Source organism: Maniola jurtina, chromosome 13, assembly GCF_905333055.1.
Source record: "Maniola jurtina chromosome 13, ilManJurt1.1, whole genome shotgun sequence".
NCBI lineage: Eukaryota > Metazoa > Arthropoda > Insecta > Lepidoptera > Nymphalidae > Maniola > Maniola jurtina.
In genome coordinates, this window is record NC_060041.1 from 14,137,380 (window position 1) to 14,158,305 (window position 20,926).

At 37.0% G+C, this 20,926-nt stretch overlaps 2 protein-coding genes and 1 long non-coding RNA gene across 3 annotated transcripts in view; 2 read left to right on the forward strand and 1 right to left on the reverse strand.

The window, feature by feature from the left end:
* LOC123871244 (uncharacterized protein C1orf198 homolog) overlaps positions 1-20,926 on the forward strand; it is a 504,106-nt gene that overhangs the window by 398,948 nt on the left and 84,232 nt on the right. The window lies entirely within an intron of this gene.
* Positions 1-20,926, forward strand: part of LOC123871227 — a 45,792-nt gene that overhangs the window by 14,438 nt on the left and 10,428 nt on the right. The window contains exons 2-5 of the mRNA XM_045914903.1: positions 1,785-2,117; positions 17,301-17,409; positions 18,420-18,609; positions 19,464-19,734. Coding sequence (XP_045770859.1) covers positions 1,785-2,117; positions 17,301-17,409; positions 18,420-18,609; positions 19,464-19,734 — 903 coding nt within the window. The remainder of the gene's footprint in view (positions 1-1,784; positions 2,118-17,300; positions 17,410-18,419; positions 18,610-19,463; positions 19,735-20,926) is intronic.
* LOC123871253 lies at positions 1,447-20,265 on the reverse strand. The gene is made up of 3 exons (XR_006797242.1): positions 20,128-20,265; positions 11,553-11,562; positions 1,447-1,456 (listed from the first exon to the last, which is right to left on the reverse strand). It is a non-coding gene; the product is annotated as an uncharacterized LOC123871253 (long non-coding RNA).

Here is a 20,926-nt window from a genome sequence, read left to right on the forward strand (position 1 = left end):
AATTTTTTTTGTAAATAAACATTATTTATCATTTTTTATTATTTACCAGACCACTAAATCGTTTGGCGGCACGGCTTTGTCAGTAGGGTAGTTACTAGCCACGGCCTTCCACCAGACAAATTTATGTCTACTCTATACAGAATTAGCACATATCATTATGAAACACTAGACCAATTTGTGCTATGCTCCTAGTAACGCGATAGGGTAAACCGCAAATATTGCTAGTTGACCGCAAGGGTCGATAACCTGTGTGCTATTGAGGTAGGTTACGATGCTTTTATTGAACTCTCATCACGACTAGCGGCGTCTTGGTCTCCAATCGATAGACGTCCACCGCTGGGCATAGGTCTGTTGAAGAGAGTTCCACGGTCTCGGGTCGTCGCCTGGTTCCAGCGGCTCCTTGCAAGTTGAATGATGACTAATACGCTTTACCATTTGTGACTCCAATGTCAATCGCTTTTTAACCCCCGACATAAAAACAGGGGTGTTATAAGTTTGACGTGTGTATCTGTCTGTGGCACCGTAGCGCCTAAACAAATTATTAGCTATCTACATGTCAAATTTCAGCCCGATCTGACGAGTAGTTTGAGCTGTGCGTTGATGGATCAGTCAGTCAGCCAGTCAGCTTTTTCTTTTTAAATAGGTATATATTGTAGGTTACTGGAGAACTATAGAGAATCCCTACATCCATGGTTAGTAGTTAGGTACTAAGTAGCTAACTGCGCGATTCTCAACCGGCCCACTACTGAACACGGGTCTCAGGGTTGACAGGTAGAGCAGGGCTTAGGCAAAAGTCCACCAGGCTGACTAAGTGCGTATTGGCAGACTCCACCCGCCAACATTAGCTAGTTGGTTACTTATTACTACCTTCTTTCTATCCTATGGAGTAAAATATTACAAGATAACTGAAAAGGAGAGTGTGCAGTTATAATGTCATCTAATCCATCAAGCGCAACCGGCGTCTGTCCGTTGTTAACAATAGTTCACTTCCGGCGCGTGACTCTCGACTGAAATGCTAATGGGTTTGGAAAGTTTTCCTTCTTTGACGAGTGTGGGGCCGTCGAGCTATACTAGTTTCGCGAGGTGTTCCGGGTATGTTCTATTTAGGCACTTGTCTTACCGCTGACGAGGAAGCGACTAGCTATCGACTATTTTATCGCTCAAGAAAAGTGCAACCGATGTGTGATTACGTGTCGATAAAAGCATGGAAGGAAATAGTTTATAGCTTTATTAGGGTTCCGTAACGTAAGAGTGTCAAGGACCCTATTACTACCCTCCGCTGTCCGTCCGTCCGTTTGTCTGTCAGCAGGCTGTATCTCGTGAACAGTATTAGGTAGAGAGTTAAAATTTTCACAGGATGTGTATTTCTATTGCCGCAATAACAACAAGTAATTAAAAAGTCTTATTTTTTGTGCGATGGTAAGATCGCACTTGACCGATTTTTTACTAAATACGCCTTACCAGACCAGTACTACTGGCCGTAGAGCATAGGGCTGTCACCCCACATACCCCTACCTACTTATAAAAAACACTTGGGAATTATTTATTCGCAATATTATAGAATAGGAAATGCTAAGTTTTCAAACCCAAAGATATACAACTGTCAATAGATAGGTTTTAAAAATGAGCCTGATTCATAGTTACAAGACTACAGGTACCTATAGACAGACTAGCAAACTTAAATTTTACTACCACTCATCATGATTTCATATAATGCTGAAATCAGCTGAAATCTCCCATCAACCAGCTAACAAAAAATTAACAAATGTTTTTCCATTTTTCAGGACCAGAAGATCTACGACGAACCATGCGAGGTCTCCCGTCCACCGACCCCGGAGATACCCAAAACGGAATTCCAAAAACTGAGACAAAACTTCGAAAACGCCTCCCAAAAAGTGAAAAATGTGCAAGAGAAACCAGTGACTCTACCGCCTAAGCCGATTTTGAGTAAAAAAGTATGGAAGTCCACGGAAAATGTATCCGACGACTTCAGGAAGGCGAAGAGAGCAGTGGAGAAGAAGTTTGCAACTGAAACTAAGCGGTACAAGAAGAATGAAGCCAAAATGTTGTTCAGTTTGCCCAAGAAGGAGACCCAGTTGGACGTGGATCGAGAAAACGTGAGTATTCATATATTTATTTCGGACAATTTTTGAAAGGAGATGAGGAAGGAGGAGAGGAGGAGGAGGAGAGGAGGAAGAAGGGTTGATAGCGAAGCACCAATTTCCATGAATTTCACGATCGCAATCATCTAGTTTTTTTTTTTTAATCAATATAACTCTAATAGATTTTACATAGGTTCTTAACACTCTTGTCGGCTTTTCTGGGCGCTGCACATTCCTCTATATAAACATTATGATTGGTTGACGCTCGCTCACTATTGGCTACAATGCATAGTTGCAGCAAGAATACCATAAATTCAACCAATCACAACAATTGCGATTGTAATACTGATTCATGCAGGTTTTCCGAAGCTATTATAATAATAGGTAAAGTTTATAGGTTTGTTTGTAATCTCTGGAACTACCGAACCGATTTAGAAAATTCTTTCACCTGTAGAAAGCTAAATTATTCCTGAGTAACATAGGCTATATTTAACTTTCAAAAAAATTAGAGATCCATACGAAATATGTAATAAGCCTATGAAGTCGGGGTGGGTCAGTTAAGCGTGCATAAAGAGTAAACTGTTACTATTCTGATGCTCTCTAAGGCTGAGATCTATAGACCGCACTTGGACTTTGCTCAGACTTAAGATACCGTTAAAAGGAGACAGCATTATATCGCTGGCATAAATCTATCTCTTTTTAACTGAAACTTAACTCTGCTGAGTCAAAGAACGCTCTATAGATTTCAGCCTAAGTATATAATATAATAAGTGAGGAAAGTTCGAAGCTCATGAATCAGCCCTAACCCTTCCGCTACTGCATGTAATTGCTCCCAGATGTTAAAGTACTTTAATTACAATAGTTCTTTGTTTATCTCGAGCATGTGAGATTGTCTGTTACTCATTACTCATTAGGAAGTATATGAATCAATACAATTATTTTTATCAGTTATTTGCAATGTATAACGGAAACTGGTTAATTAGGGTTCCTTATCACGCAACTACCCAAAAAAGTGCGTATTGTTTTGAGGGTTCATGTAATTTTTTTATTATGCACAAACAGATGTGGATGTAAAGGGTGTCGTTAGGATCCTTAGTCCTTTTATCATCACCGAGTGACTGGCTAATTTTATTTTTTTTGGATAAAGATTGAATAGCATGGCTTGTTTTTTTTTTGCTATTCCTTTTTCAATAGAACTAAGATGCAATTAAGGTGAATCTCAAACCTTCCTTTGGTTGACTTTTTCATCAGGTGCATCTCTAACTAGCGAAGGTTGGCAGTTAGCGTCATGTATTGGATTATTGGACCCCAGCTTCCCTTGATATTTTAAAAACTTTTTAACCGACTTCCAAAAAAGGAGGAGGTTCTCAATTCGTCGGAATTTTTTTTTTTTTTTTTTTTTTTTTTTTTTATATTTTTTATGTATGTTCCCCGATTACTCAAAAACCCCTGGACCGATTTGGAAAATTTTTTTTTTGTTTGAAAGGGTATACTGTGCAGGTGGTCCCATATAAATTTGGTGAAGATCTGATGAATATCTTCGGAGATGGAGAACAGAACTCCTCAATGGATAGGAGCAAATTGCTCGCGATCAGTGTAATAGCTTAGTAAACAGTAGGGTTTTAACTGGGCACAGCATATTATAGTACAGTGGGGCCACTAAAAATTGTGAAATAAAAAATTTTCAAAAGAAAAATAAAACCGACTTCAAAAACGACAAACACTAAAAAGTAAAAAATAACTTTTGTTTAGCTACACGTGTAATGTACCTAGGTATGAAGTCGGGCGAGCTTCACTCTTGGATTTCTAATTTTGTTTTAATATGCTCGCTCGACTTCATACCTAGGTACATTACACGTGTAGCTAAACAAAAGTTATTTTTTACTTTTTAGTGTTTGTCGTTTTTGAAGTCGGTTTTATTTTTCTTTTTTTAAAATACATATCTTTTATCTCCTGTTTTCAAATATAGGTCTCAACTCTCAACTTTTGATTCTTGAGTTACAAAATGGGAAGCATACCTAATGTTTTTAATGAAATAGGAACTGTGAATAGGAGAGACTTTATAGACAAAATTGTCTATGATATTCAATTGTGAGAATAATCACCATCACCGTAAATAATTTCTGGCGTGACACTTAAAAGTTATAATGTATCCTATTATCATGGTGTGTAAGGTGGAAAATTCAATACATCAAATGCTGCATACCGTTGCGAGGGAAAGGGATGCAAATAGAAAGTTTTGTTTGCGTTGAATAGAGATAGATGCACTATTACTTGGACTAATTGTTTAGTGTACAGGCATGTAGAAAAAGACTTAAATGTTGTTATATTTTATTTGTGAATTCTAATAAAAACAAAGTAAGTACATAAATTAAAGAAATTAATCAGCATGTCTATTAGATATAAGTCAATAAGATGTATTGATGGGAGACGCCCAAAATATATTGACAATGAACAAATAACAACACTGTCAATAAAGTTACTAGGTTTTAATTTTAGGGTGTAAACTGTTGTACCACCTATTGTAAAACTTGTGTTTGCAACGAATAAACTATGATTACAATTATGTTTTCCTGGTTTTCCTGTTATGAAATTTTCAATGGCATATATAGACATCTTCTATTATAATAATTCCATTTTTAGCATGCCGCTTTTGTCGCATATTGCATACTTATTGCACAGTTTTTTTTTCGAAATAAGTCGGTTAATAAAGCAGTCAGCACATAAGTTAAACTTTTAAACGATAATCTCGTTTGCATTGACCATGGCCGAATTGTTGTATTGTTAACCTTCACCTAATTAATTACATATTAATAAATTTTAAAGTTTAAGTGATTGTTTTTAATATGGTAAGTATGCATAAGGTACTAACATATTATATTCAATAATTCTAATATTTTCCATCTTTCTATATGGTGTCCAAACTTGGACCATTCGGAAGAGAAAGATAGAGAATTGATGCGAGGGAAATGTGCGCTGGCGCGAATGTTATGTAGAGTTTCCGTGGACTGCCAAATGCATCGATTCTTCTGCAATTACGAATTAATAGTAGATTGTACAACTAGGGCATCAAACGAGCCATTTTATGACCGAGTTGTACACTGCTTTTCATTTCGATTGCCGTAGTGTCTTATGTCGACGCTACGGTGTTGTACAGAAAAACTCAACCGAGTTTACGTTTACACTATATTTTTAATAAAACTTATAAACATTTTTGTAAATAATTAAATAAATAAAAAATAAGGAAAAACTTTATATTGAGACTCTGAGTGCAATTTTTCTAAGTGTTTGAATCTGCCAAAATTGTATGGAAATTTCAAATTACCACGTATCTTTAGTTAAGTTATGTACATACTAAATAACAGATATTGAACACAATGTTAACTCGAAAGATTATATTAGTTAGTCTCAGTTGTCTGTTAAGTGCCATTATGTTTTAACTAGCTCAAGTTTAACTTAAAATTGCCTAATCATTAGTAGTGATACATACATACAAGTTGATGATACTCGTATATTTTATCTTCATACTTGTCTTCTTAAGTGTACAAAGTACAAACCTAACGCAGAATAGTAGTCACATTATCTGTGAGTCAGGCTCGGCGGAAAAAAGGCACGAAACTTGGTAAGAGATGGCTTATATGGCGCTGTCCTAGATCATCTTTTAACTGCAAACTAAGTTTTGGAAAACGCCATAAAAAACTCCAAAGTTACCTATAATCGAAGCTCTCATGTTGTTTTCCTTATATCTAGGTTATAAATGTGTTATGTACTTAATTTACTTAGACTAAATGTTTATTTTTTCTTAGAATAATCCTAAAAACTAAATAAGCAAAGGGACGCCATTGGAGTCTTACATTATATTAAAAACAAAACACTCCCTTTTAAGTGGAACCAATCGATTTTTATGGACACATTTTTAACCAATATTTATATTCATTATATTGAATTGTAACAACATTCATAACAGTTAATAATACTAGTGCTTTGAATGCCAATAGTTGAATTTAGCGTGCCAAATATTTTCTAACGATCGTAACTACGTCACAACGGAATCCCATGTAAGCTTACCATAAACCAAGCCCAAGGATTTCGCAAACCTAGCGTGTTAGTTGAAAATTGACCGGCGATGCGCTCTGGTTTACTCCGCCGCCATTTTGGAAAACCCGCGGTTTTTTCGCGCAAATGTCAAGCCGCCATCTTGGTTTTTTTATTATACATAGTTTCCCCGACAAAGGAGGACTGTTGATATTTAAATATCAGAGTTAAACATTGTTTTAGGTAAAAAATACTTGGTGTGTGGTGTTGTTTGGGAAATAGTGACTTTGTTATTACTAGTTGTTTATTTGGGAAGTAATCGTGGGCCATTCATTATAGGTTGTAGGTAAATAATAGGGTTAAAATACAAAGTTAAGCTAATTTTTTACAACAGTTTGTAAATATATATAACTAAGCTAATTTTTGTATTAAAGAGTGTTTTAAAAAATAACTACTTTAGTGCAGTTTTGTATTGCTTGTTTATTTAAGAGGAAAGTACTTAAGTAATTGTTTGTTGATAGTTTAAAGTGTTAAAGATAATTAAGCCAATTTTAATGAATACGAGTCATTTAATCCATTAAATTTAAATTATAAAGATACACTACTTTTAGTAAACTTAGACTTTTTAAAGCAAGAAGTGAATAGTTATTAGTGATCTACCGATTTTAAAGTTCAGTGATATTCTTCATAGGTAAGACATTAAAATTATTTAACCTTAACTTAATAGTGAAACTTTCAATATGTTAACTGTCTCAAAACACAATATTAAGTTTAAAATACGTACTAATTTATAACTTTAAGCTACATTATTTTAGGTAGGTACTGCTCTATATTATAGGTTTGGACTTTGGAATTATAAAATGTGTGTTTTAAGCAATTAAATATCACTTGTATTAATGGTGAAGGAAAACAGCGTGAGGAAACCTGCATGCCTGAGGGTCCTCCATAATGCTCTGAAAGGTGTGTGAAGTCTGCCAATCCTCACCTGGGCATGGCAGACGATGAGCTGAACTGAGAGGCGACCCGTGCACAGTAGTGAGCCGGGTGATGGGTTGATCATGATGATGATATCATTAAGTTTTCAAGACGGTAATGTAAAATTTTGGTTGTATTTAAACAGGGATGTTTCCTATGTCAAAATAAATGATTTCTCAGTGTTTATTAACCAAGGGTCTTCCAAAATACGTAAAATCCACTTCTTGTGTTAACCATTTTAAATTATCGATTACTTATACAAAAAAATTGCACGTTTGTAACGTCACAATCCAGTATTTCATAGAAGCTCGCATACTAAGCGCGTGTTTCGGCGTTTGATAACATACTCTACCATATTTCCTACTCTGCCAAATAAATGAATCAAGACTCAAGAGGCTTGTGGGTGTTTAATCATTCAATTGTAGCGGTTGATTCACAGCTGGGATTCAGAACAATGGGGTAAACCGTCTCAGTTGACTGTTGATACATTGTATGTAGGTAACTATGTGGTTCTTCCTACTTCTTTGTGAGTTGAACCCACGTGTAGGAAATGCGTATTTAAGTTTTTTAGGGTTCCTTACTTAAAAAGGAAAAAAAAGAAATCTTATAAGATCACTTTGTTGTTTATCAGTCTATCTGTCTGTCGTGTCTGCCAGAAAACCTATAGGTTACCCACTTCCTGTTGACCTAGAATCATGAAAATTGGCAGGTAGGTAGGTCTTATAACACACATATTATGGAGAAAAATCCGATAACCGTGAATTTGTGGTTACATCACAAAAATAAATTAAAATGTGTTAATGAACAAATAATAATAAATAATTAGTATTTTCAACTTTTAAAGTAAGATTAATACACCAAGTGGGGTATCATATGAAAGGGCTTTACCTGTACATTGTAAAACAGCCTTTCATTTATATATAGCATAATAGTTTTTGATTTATCGTGCAAAATGTCGGGAAAAATACCCGAATACGGAACCTGCTGTGCGCGAGTCTGACTCGCACTTGGCCGGTTTTATGTTAGTTACGACATTTTTAGTTCCACTTCTATATCAGCGTTGATTGGTGTGCATTTTTCCACACGGACGAACAGCAGAGGCTTGGTAATAGGATCCTTCGGGTACGGAACTCTGTAAAGATCTCACCGATAATCAGGCTTAGACTTTGTAACAATAATTACCTATCTACTTGCTGAAGATTTCCCAACGATATCGCTTTATATTGCTTTGTGAGCAAAACGTGCGAAGACACGTGATGATATTCTTTTCTAGATATCGATACTAATAATATTATAAATGCGAAAGTGTGTCTGTCTGCTAGCTTTTTACGACCTAACAGTTTAACCGATTTGGATGAAATTAGGTACAGAGTTATCTTACATCCCGGGGACGGACATAGGCTACTTTTCATTCCGGAAAATCAAAGAGTTCCCACGGTACTCTTACAGACCCATCCGTTTAACCAATTGGTACGAAAAGTACAAAGGCAGCTTGCGTCCCGGAAATTGGCATAGGCAAATTTTTATCCCGGAAAATCAAAGTTCCCGTGGGATTTTTTAAAAACCCAAATCCACGCGGACGAAGTCACGGGCATCTTCTAGTAACTAATTATCCCACCAAAAACATTTCATGTAAAGGTAGCCAAGACTCACAAGTTCATAATGTTTTCACTGTTAAAAAGTAATGAGATCTCTAGTAGAGCCAAGCCCCTAGCTGAGCTTAGACTGGTGCTGCCCATGGGACCTATCCCAAGTCCCCCTTCCTAGTACCCTTCGGGGACTAAACCCTAAAAATAAAGGATTGGTTAATGTGTTAGGTGATAAATTTTGAATGTACTTATACATACTATGAAAATTATTGCAGTCATCATTGGATTAATTATATTATGTTTATGTTTTATAGAGTGCCTACTTAAGAAGATAATATTTTTATTTTTTATGCTAGATACATCTTAATCAGTATAAGTAATTTTAGGTTCACATTGCGTCAGATCTCCTTTATCTCCATAAAATAAGACTAAAATAACAGTAGCGGCGGTAATTTTTCCACTTTGGTAGTTTTTAACTAAATATTTTACTTTCGATAAGAGGACCGATAAGGGAGATGACATCACTATTTTATGGCGTATTAATTTTTTATATCTTTCTACGAATTATTCAAGTAATCCAAAATGAGGCTGGAGGGCCAACACGGAAGCTGTTATTATCACATTGAGATAATTGCAATTGAGTAATTGATTGAGTTTATTTATTTTTGTTGCTAGTGAATTTTATTTAGATTAGAATAATAAGCCTGCATCTAAGCGGAGTAGGGTGATGGATTCTGTATGCAAGAGGTCAAGGCCCCGAGGTTTGATTCCGGGCACGCACCTCTTTTTCGGATTTATGTGCGTACTAGATGATGCCCCGCACAGCTCAAACTATTGGTCAAAAGTATAGATCAGCTATGGGTGATGATGGTGAAGAGAACTTTTTTTTTTAAATTTATTTATTCAAAATAATTTTACATGGTTCTTTCATTTTGTAGCTCCCCAAACTGGTGGGCCAGTTTGTTGGCGACGTGGCGCTCTTCATATTACGTACATAACTTACTAAGTAATATATTTTTAACTATCCATAAACCTTAATCTATACTTATAATAAACTGTACTAAATATTGATTTAAACCTACCTATTTTCATCGATTGATTAGAACTATAATAAGAGGTTATAGCCATGTTATCGAACGGCCGGTAGGGTGGCTATTTGATGGCCTTAATAAAATCGACCACAGTGTTGAGTCATGGTGTATTTCCGACCTATGATTCAAGGCTATGGGCTGCTCTAACTGATGGCGAATGTAGATTCTATACTCATATATAGATATATTCACAGTACATGCGATAGTCGATAAGTACGATTAGATAATCGTATAATGACGTCTGTCTGTTTGGAAACACTTATCTGATAAAGTGCCTAACAAAGTTTTTTTTTCCTCACGGGAGATGAAGAAGGTTTGAAAGGCCACCCGTGCCACGCACAGACGGAAACGTTTAAGTGCGGAAACCAGCCCAGAGAGAAGAAGAAAGGCCACCCGTGCTAAACCTGCCCATAGTACGCGACAGGTTGAAATGGCAATCAGGGAGGGAACGCCCCGCATGCACGTCCCCCCGCCTCATACCCCGAGATTGCCATCTTAACCTGTCATAGACTTATACTTCGTCACTGAAAATACTTTCTACATATTTGATAATTTGTTTTAGTGACGTCCCACTCCGAATCCCATTATATCATTACCGATTCGATATTATCAGTATAAATCTAGTGTAATTGTTAAACGCATTCCTTATCTGTACCTACCTATTATTATCGTCATCTGTGACATAATATAGGTACGTGATAATATGACGATGAAAACGTCACTAGTAACGTAATTTTACGCAAAACAGTGAACAGGTACTTATAACAGTCAACGGCGGATCCAGGGGGGGGGTCATGGGGGTCATGACCCCCCCCCCTGAGCTGGTTCCAGGACTTAGGTGGACCACTAATTGAACATCATAATTTTATTTACTTATTTTGTCACCATACAGATTTTATGTAACTACATACCTTCAATATTTAATTAATTTTTATATAATATAATAACTTTGTATGATGGCAAACGTTTGGGAACGAACGCATCGAAAATTTGAATTTTACCGCGCCACACTTGCGCGCGCTTGTCGACTACTTAGTACGTAATGTCTAGCTAGACCTAACCTCAATCGGAACGACTAAACTTCAACATAATATCATAACATAGTTAGTTCTAAGTTAAAAAACTAAAATTTCTTTCTACCTATACCTAATGTGTTTATGAGTGTACCATGTAACTATACCGTAATAAATAAAATAAAATAAAAATAAAATAAGTACCTATTCTTAAAAATTGTTGCTGCAAATTCATTAATTACAAGAAATGGTAGTAATCAGTTTCTCATTATTCCAGTGCGTGTGTTTTAACTTAAATGTTATTATTGTTAACATGGCCGTAGCCAAAAGAAATTGTTTTCAAAATGCATAATATAATAGTTAGTTCTCGAATTTACAAGTTTTTTGTAAATCTATCAATAAATTTGCGCTCGCTTCGCTCGCGCTTTTATATTGTGTTAGTTGATTACCGGAGCTTCGTTCAAACCCCGCGGAAAATCTATTTTTTTGGGATAAAATACATAGGTATACAATGCAAGGTACGACTGAATAGTACCAAATTTCACCTAAAAAGATAAGCCCTGAAAAGTACTTTCGCTAATATTATTTCGTAAATACAATTAATAAAAATTTCGCGCTCGCTTCGCTCGCGCTTTTATTCTATTTGTTGATTTTGTAGTAGTTACCCGGAACTTCGTGCGCATGAGATTACATTTTTGAATATCCCTAGAAAATCTTTATTTTTCATGAGCAACTAGGTATTCGTACAAGATTTTTTCTCCGGATACCCCCCCCCCCCCCCCCCCCTCCTCAACCAAATCTCATAGGTACCTACTCACTGAAAGAATGCTGCGTGACTTATGTAGGTACCTACTTTTTACTTGTATCTATTGTTATCAAAATTAAATTATAAGTTCTTGACTTGACCACGACTATGTGACCCCCTCCTGGCGCCAAAGCTGGATCCGCCCTTGATAACAGTAGGTATTTTTAATGGTTCATAAGTGATAAGTATAGGTTGTTACGGCTATACTCACGTATTTAGGCGACGCGACGTAAGCCCGACTAGTTTCGAACCCATCCGGGGTCAATAAGAAAAAAAATAACTGGCCAAGTGCGAGTCAGACTCGCGCACCGAGTGTTCTGTACTCAGGTATTTCTTCCAACATTTTGCACGATAAATCAAAATCTATTATACATAAAAATAAATAAAAATCTGTTTAGGATGTACAGGTGATACATATGATACCCTTTCATATGATACCTCACTTGATATAGTTATCTTATTTTGAAAATTGAAACACATTTTAATTTTTTTCAAATGATGTAACCACAAATTCGCGGTTTTCAGATTTGTTCCTGTACTTGTGCTATAAGACCTACCTACCTACCAAACATGATTCTAGGTCAACGGGAAGTACCCTATAGGTTTAGGCCTACCCACCTGCCAAATTTCATGGTTCTAGATCAACGGGAAGTACCCTATAGGTTTAGGCCTACCCACCTGCCGCTAGGTCAACGGGAAGTACCCTATAGGTTTAGGCCTACCCACCTGCCAAATTTCATGGTTCTAGGTCAACGGGAAGTACCCTATAGGTTTAGGCCTACCCACCTGCCAAATTTCATGGTTCTAGGTCAACGGGAAGTACCCTATAGGTTTAGGCCTACCCACCTGCCAAATTTCATGGTTCTAGGTCAACGGGAAGTACCCTATAGGTTTCTTGACAGACAGACAGACAGACAACAAAGTGATCCTATATGGGTTCCGTTTTCCCTTTTGAGGTACGGAACTCTAAAAATACTGGGCCACGTAACATAAAAATATAAACAGAACTTAAAATTTAAGTACTTGATTTAGATCTCTACAATTAGGTTTTGGCACGGCACTGACATTTTGACCTGAGATGATGATTATGAAGTGTTAAAACATTTTGCTTGTGATAACGCTTTTATTTTATTTTATATATTTTATAATGGCCACGGGTTATCACATTAAGTCCAAATCAAAAGGTACAGTTAAATGAATTTTATTACCAACATTCTCAATGTTTATAACTTTTTTACTCACCTTTTACCGCGATTCCACCCGAGCCATTCTATTTTTAAATACTTGTTTTTTTTATTCTGTTAAAAAACTACAAAAAAAATAACAACTTTTTTACACCCCGTAACTTTTTCCTAAATAGCGACATTTGACCCTAACTCGTGTAAGTGGGGTTTTCCGAAACGATCTACCTAATAGATAGTTTTGAAGTGGCATAGGGATGTAACGTGTCCTTAAGCTTGTCAAAAATATTTTTTTAATATGTCAATGTGAACCCACATCTAGCATTCTAGCATTCTATGTTTGCCTCAAACGATCTCTTCAGGCGTTAGTTGGCCGTCCAGCCGCGGCCGGGCGATTCAAACCACTCGATTCGGTAAGTACGATAAGATGAATTCTCCAGAAAATACATCTTACCGTACGATATTTACCGAATCGAGTGTTCTGAATCGCCCGGCAGGTCTCCATCGACCGACAAATGACCTATTCGCAATGCCCTACCTATCGTTAGTTATATCCTTGTATGTCGGCGTTTCCCACAGATCTCTTTAACTTTGTATACATATTATATTACACACTCTTTCTGCACCACTATCTTCATGCACCCATTAAGATAGCATGGCGGCAAACATGAAAGGAGTTAAGTCATTTGTCTTTTTGTGTCACGGGGCGTCCGTTTGTCTGTCGGTTCAATGTTTTGGGCATCATTATAATTTTGCGATATGGCTTTAGTGAGGAGAAAATGTTACATCGATATTTGCAAAAAAAAAAAAAAATTTTGCAAACAGGTACACTATCCGGCGGGAAAGATTACATATCGAACTTAAGAAAGAGATAGTCGTCAACTCCGGTTGTCTATGTCGTTAGACTGAAAACTCAGTGACAAAAGTTACTTAGGTATGTGATAGAGAGGATTCTGTTTGAAGCCGAAGCCGCTGATCATCTTTTCTAAAGTATGCCCATTCACAACATCTAGTGTTTAACTATTGCTGAACTAGGCTCTGTATATAATTTTTTTTCAACAATATCAACACTATGAAATTGTATGGTAATGATATTTGCAGTCAACAAAATATATCTCACATGCAAATACCGAGTGACCCGTCTCTATTGAATTTCGATAAGGTCCTCAAACGTAGTATTTTTTCGCAAAACTCTTATTAAAAAGGCATTAGGTATCTAAACTCTTCTTTTCCAGAAGTTATTATTGTCCGAATCAGTGTCTCAACCTCAGGTTATGACGTAAAACTGTCGAAATGTCATGCATTAAATTGCCCGAATAAGTAATTAATTTAATTAATCACAAACAGCCATCATAATTTAGTTCCGGGATAATTAGTTTGCTTCAAGCAAGACAGGCGCGGTCATGTCAAACTAATTTATCGATATGTTGATGTTTACAAAATGTCGGGCATCACTATGCGTTATCATAATTGTTGTTGTACAATGTTTGGTGACCTAGCCTCGATTGCGTCTATCGCTAGAATATGCGAGAGTGAGCTAGGAAATGTTAAAGAGCTTCCGAGAGGGTCAAACTTCTGGACGTCTAGCTAGTATTTTTTTCGCTGTGGTCTTATTAGTGGGAGGTTCCGGGTTCGATTCCTGGCAGGGGTTTGGAATTATATAATTTCTAAATTTCTGGTCTGGTCTGGTAAGGGGCTTCGGCCGTGGCTGGTTACCACCTTACTGGCAAAAGCTGTACCGCCAAGCGGTTTAGCGTTCCGGTATGATACCGTGTAGAAACCAAAAGAGTGTGGGTTTAATGAAAACTGCCATAACCCTTCCAGGTTAGCCAATAAATAGCCCGCTTCCATCTTAGACTGCTTCAATATTTACCACCAGCTGAGATTGCAGTCAAGGGCTAACTTGTATCTGAACTAAAGATATTGAAAAAATCGATCAGATGCAAGGTCGGACTTTCATACGAAAGGGTTCCGTACGGTGTACACTCGTACAAAAATAATACTTTTTTTTTAAAATATTCATGGCGGCCATTTCTAAATTTTTACTATTTGTTGTTATAGCTGCAATTAGAAATGCACATTCTGTGAAAATTTCAACTTTTTACCTATTACGGTTCACGAGATACAGCCCGCTGACAGACAGACTGGGTGTCCTTTCAGTATGAGAAGGGTTTGGCAATAGTCCACCATGCTGATCTAGTGTGGATTGGCAGACTTCACACACATTTGAGAACATTTTGGGAACATTTGCTCAGGCATGCCGGTTTTCTCACAATATTTTCCTTCACCGCTCACAAACGAACACACAAAGCAAGAAATTCCAATCAACCGTAGGCGTCGCGAATACTAGGAAAGATGAAGTCACTATCTAATTGCTCTGTTTAGCATAACACCGTCCTAATTATCATGTATCAACAATGCTTTATGCGAAGTCGGTTTCTTAATATTCGAATTGGTACACGCCCAAAGTTAGCTGGCTTTTGCGTTACACAGAAAAACGACAAAAAAAAAAAATTTAAACGAAAAAATCTAAAAATTGCTTTATCTACGGCGGTTTGTTAAAAAAATCGGTGCTGTGTGTTATAATTACCTAAAATAAATAAAACCATCTTAAGGGAATAACTAGATAAACATAAATTGTGACAATAAAAAATAAATTCCAATATTTTTTCGTGTTTGCTTAAAATAAAATACAGGAGGGTGTCTATAATTAAAACATTGGAAAAATCAATTGCGTATTATTGCTCAAAAAATCTATGTCGTTGTACTTACTGAAAATTCAAATTTCAAAGTGATAATATTTTTGTGCTGAGTGGAATAATTTTTTGGAACGAAATATTCAGTGCTGTGTTAAAAAAAAAGACATTACAAAAATTAAAATCAGCATCAATAATTCTGCCTGTAAAAGGAATTCAAAATTAAAATTCTTATCTTTTTCGGGTGCACGGTAGTGCGCCATCACGTTCTAAGTGAAAAAAATAACAAACAAAGTAGCAAATAAAGTTAACGTTAATTTTTTTTTTTTAAATAATTGAACAGCGGTTTTTCCACGCCCCGTGTGATAAGAGATCGTGACAATTGATTACATAACGGTTTACTGTGTTTTTAAATATCATCCAAAATGTTTTTTAAAGGTGATTTTTTATATATATTACTTGAACCTTCGCTTAGATAACTATATCTAATGTTGTACAGTAGTAGATATAATATGTATTAGAGTTGTATGGTTCCGTATCTCAAAAGGAAAAAAGGAACCCTTATAGGATAACTTGTTGTCTGTCTGTCTGTCGTGTCTATCAAGAAATTTGCGGGGTACTTCCCGTTGACCTAGAATCATGAATTTGGCAGGTAGGTAGGTCTTATAGCACAAGTAGGTACTTAAATGGGAAAATCCAAAAACCATGAATACGTGCTTACATAACAAAAAAATAGTTATTTTTTGTATGATGGTACGGAACCCTTCGTGTGTTAGGCCGACTCGCACTTGACCGGTTTTTAACTAAGTACATCTTTCCCGTGAAGTACCTACCTAATTGTTATAGTATATCTTAGCAAGATCATATTTTATTGAGACTGGTTGTTCTAGAAAAACCTTAGCAATTTACGTTTGCGTGAATTGCGCATTCAAAAGAAAATCTGTTTGTCAGACACTTAGCATCGTGGAAACCCCCTGCCAGAACCCCCTTAAAGTTTAGTAAATTGTTAAAGTTTTAAGGGTGTCTGTCAATTCATGACGTGATTTCTAAAACTATTCCGATGAAAAAAAAAATTATATTACTAAACTTTGACGAAAGATTTTATACGTCATCTGCTTGAGCCACCATGATCCAAACTTCACGTCGCTGATCGTTCCTCCCTGTGTTGGGGACAATGCGCAGAGAAACTTTCAGCTTTTATAAAATGATGAAGGTTTGGCACTCACTGGCTCTTGCTCTAATAGAAATTGCACGTGCTCAAAGCTTTACGCACAATTTTTTTAGCCGGTATAAAGAAAGTGGTGGCGCGCTTGGGAGCGCGTTAGGGTTACTTCTCTTAGGACATAGTTAAAAGAAGACAGATTTACAAGTATGTACAATGTACATACCTTAGATTAAGGATTGGTCTCCTTAATTTAAGGTACATACTATATTTGCTCAGTTTTGCTTTATGTTCAGTCTGAGCAAAGCTAAAGTGCGCTCAATAGATCTCATCTTGTGTCTGTGGTGAAACACGCACGCCTTCCACAACTAATTCTGCCGGAGGACGCGCGTGTTCCATACCGCGATTCATTAATTTTACACTATTAATGACCAATTACGCAGTATTTACTTTAACTAACGAACTTTTTCCATAAAATCACTAAAACCCGCTGCCATCATGTGGTGAAACACGCATGGCTGATTCAATACTGCTTTATTGAGTACCCACATATTAATATATATTTCATTATACCTACATACACCACAGTGTCTGTTCAAGAGTAAATGTGTGTAGAGAAAGATGTGTAAATATTATCTCTGTCTCTTTCAGCTGAACCGTCTGATGACGGAGATATACGAGACGGTGACGGCGGCGTGCAACATGGACGAGAACAAGCCGGGCAGCTTTCCCACTGACCTCCCCGACACGTCCAGTGAAGGTTAGTACCTCGGTCCAATTACTTTGTAAACAAACAACTGAAACATTTCCGACGGTTAGGGGTTAAAACTTTTCCACTGCGTTCCAACGTTATCAGGAACCAATAAAAAAATCATTGTTTACACAAGTTTAATAGAAATAATGACTAATTTTAATGAATGATGAATAACAAATTCAGGTTAGTATTCGTTAGGATAATATCACAATTCACGACAGAAGGAACTTCTTAAAAACGTCGAGGCTTCTACATCACTAGCAAGTGTCAAATGTTAGTATCATTTAACACGGAAGCCCTCGGTCACTAGCCTAATATTTGACATATCGACGATCAATTCGAAAGTTCCCTCACTCTAGTTCACTCTGGTAGTATTTTAACAGGGCTCTCTTCTTTCACTCGTTTCATACAATCGTAGTTCCAATTTCATTTGAATATTAAGCAACCAAAGTCCATGAAATTTTGCAGACATATTCTAGAAACTAATATCTGTGTCTGTGGTGTTTTAGATTTTTCTAAAAATATGTAGTTTTAAAATTACAGGGGCTCAAAGATTTGTATGAAAATTTTTAAGACCGCGTAACTTTGAAACCGAATATTTTAACAGAAATCTGGAAAACCACAGACTTAGATAGATAGTTTCTAGAATATGTCTGCAAAATTTCATGGACTTTGGTTGCTATTAAGCAACCAAAGTCCATGAAATTTTGCAGACATATAATGAATATTAATTCAAATGAAATTGGAACTACGATTGTATGAAACGAGTGACGGAGGAGCCCTCTTAACATTAGGCAGAGTTGGTAAAAAAATCGATTGGTTACGCATCATATAAAGATACCAAACAAATTTTAATAGCTTTTTGACTCATGCTTAGCCTGATACTCATATATAAACACACACACAACGTCAGCATGCTAACGCTGATATTGTTATAAAAGAGCGGAGCTTTCTGACACCTTTTTGTGTTAATCTAAGTTTATATAAAACGATCATTAATTGTCTTGTCTTTACAGAGTCCGCAAAGCTGACTCGCAGTCTAACGGAGAAGCGCAAGAATTACGTGCGCCGGGTATCCTCGAGGGTGGCCTATCTGGACAAAAATGTCAGATCCCCTCGCTTCAGACACCAGACGTCCATCTGTTCCTACAAGTCCGAGGTCCTAGACAACCCGTACTCCACCTTCAGGTCCTGGAAGAGTTTTAGGTGAGCGATATTCTCTTCTCTCATTATCGATAGACCTCCACTGCCCCAGCGGCTCCCTGCTACTCGCCTGATGTCAAAAAAAAAATACAATTCAAAATATTTTTATTCAATTAAACTTTTACAAGTGCTTTTGAATCGTCGTCCGCCCATCTAGTGGGGGACCTTCCAACGCTGCACATTCCACTGTTCATATGGCTGTATAAAGCTGAGGTCTGACTGATGAACAATTGAAGAGAGCAACCGCCGAATTTCTTGCTGGTTCTTCTCGGTAGGAACGGCATTCCGAAGCAGTGGTAAATTATTTTGACGATTCAAAAGTATTTGTAAAAGTTATTTCAATAAAAATATATTCTATTCTACTCTATCTATAAGGCTTATCAAGCATGGTATTCTCGAGAGAAATTCCCGCAAATATTTTCTTAGTGGGAGTCCACGATACAGAGAAAACAACTTCTATGCAAAATCTCAAGTTTCTAGACCGAGTACTTTTAGCTGTACATTGATATCAATCAGTCAGTCTATTTATCCGTTCGTATGTGTAACTGTTTAAAATCGAAATTCATGCTTCTGAAGCCGAATGTAAGGACTGTAGTCTTTCCTTGCATCCAAATATTTCAAAAAAAATGTCAGACCCTCTCAAACTGCAACTAAAGGCCGATTCAACACCAATTCCGTACACGTGACACGTGCGTAGTGACGCGCGTAAGCCCCTAAACACGCCGGGTTACGCATACGTATGCCCTGTTTCATACAGTTCCATACATTACAACGCAACGTCACGCTACGTCTATGCTTACGCAACGCTTACGCAGCCTGTGTGAAGGAGCTATTAAATAAATTAACAATCGTTTCAGGACCTCCCAAAGCAATTTACGAGACAAAATGGAGAGACACGATTCCACCGACTCAAAAGTCAACCTCACAGACTCGAGTGGGAACATTCTATCCATCCAAGACATCAGCGATGAATCCCTGGACAACTTGAGCATAGACGAGAAGGCGGGCTGCGTCGACCTTGAGCTGCCCTTCGAGCCAAGGGAAAAGGGGTTGTTTAACGTCTGTCTGTTGGTCGGACTGAATTATATGACTGGAGAGGCGTATGTGAAGAGTGTGTTTCCTAGTCAGGTGAGTAGAACCAAAGCAGCTAGGCTTTAAACCTTTAAACTTTAAGGGCGTCTGGCAGGGGGTTGCCAAGACACTAAGGGTGAGATCTATAGAGCGCGCTCTGCCTTTGCTTAGACTTAAGACAGAGTTAAAACGAGACAGAGCTATATCTCTCACATAAATATGTCTCGTTTTAACTCAATCTTAAGTCAGAGCAAAGTCAAAGTGCGCTTTATAGATTTCAGCCTTAGGCTGAGATCTTTGACTTAGCTCAGACTTAAGCTTCAGTTAAAACGAGACGGGTTTATGTCAGCAGTATAGCGCTGTCTCGTTTTAACAGTGTCTTAAGTCTAAGCAAAGTCAAAGTGATTTCAACCTAAGGCTCCAGCAATGCATTATGTAAGATTTTTTTACACCTTCATTACCTTTATCTCCCAAAACCACCATGATTCAAACTTCATAGTCGCTGATCATTCATCCCTGTGTTGGGACTTGGGGACAATATGCAGACTAACTTTCAAGTTTTATAAAATAACGAAGGTCTGGCACGCGCTGGCTAAGTCCATTACTGTAAGATTTTAGAAGCTCATTTAGTTTTTTGTTCCTCACCTCTTTAGCTAACTTGCCTAAAATTATTAGACCATAGTCTTCCGTATCAGAAGAATGATCTTTAAAAAAATTAAAATTTCATCTCAATCGGTTGAAACTGAAGTGCTGTAATATTATGATGCTCATATACCCTCTAGTGTTGCTAAACTGAGCGAGTCGTAACGTGTGTGTGCCGCCATCTATCGGCACTTATCGGCTTTATAGGCACTTGTAAAAAATTAGAAAGCAATATTATTAATAACTTGAGGATGCCCGCGACTTCGTCCGCGTGGATTTAGGTTTTTAAAGATCCCGTGGGAACTGTTTGATTTTCCGAGATAAAAAGTAGGCTATGTCCGTCCCCGGAATATAAGCTAACCCAAACGCCAGAATAGGTTAAACTGTTGGGCCGTGAAAGGTAGCAGACAGACAGACATTCGCATTTATAATATTATTATTTATATACAAAAAAGAGAATAGCTTTAGTTTTAAGTTTACGTAATTAATTATCACCACTATATCATCTTTCAAAACTAACAAATCGCACAAACAAAAGGTGTACAAAAGTACCTATTTTGAATAAATGATTTTGACTTTGACTATGTTTACATGATGATGATGAGTA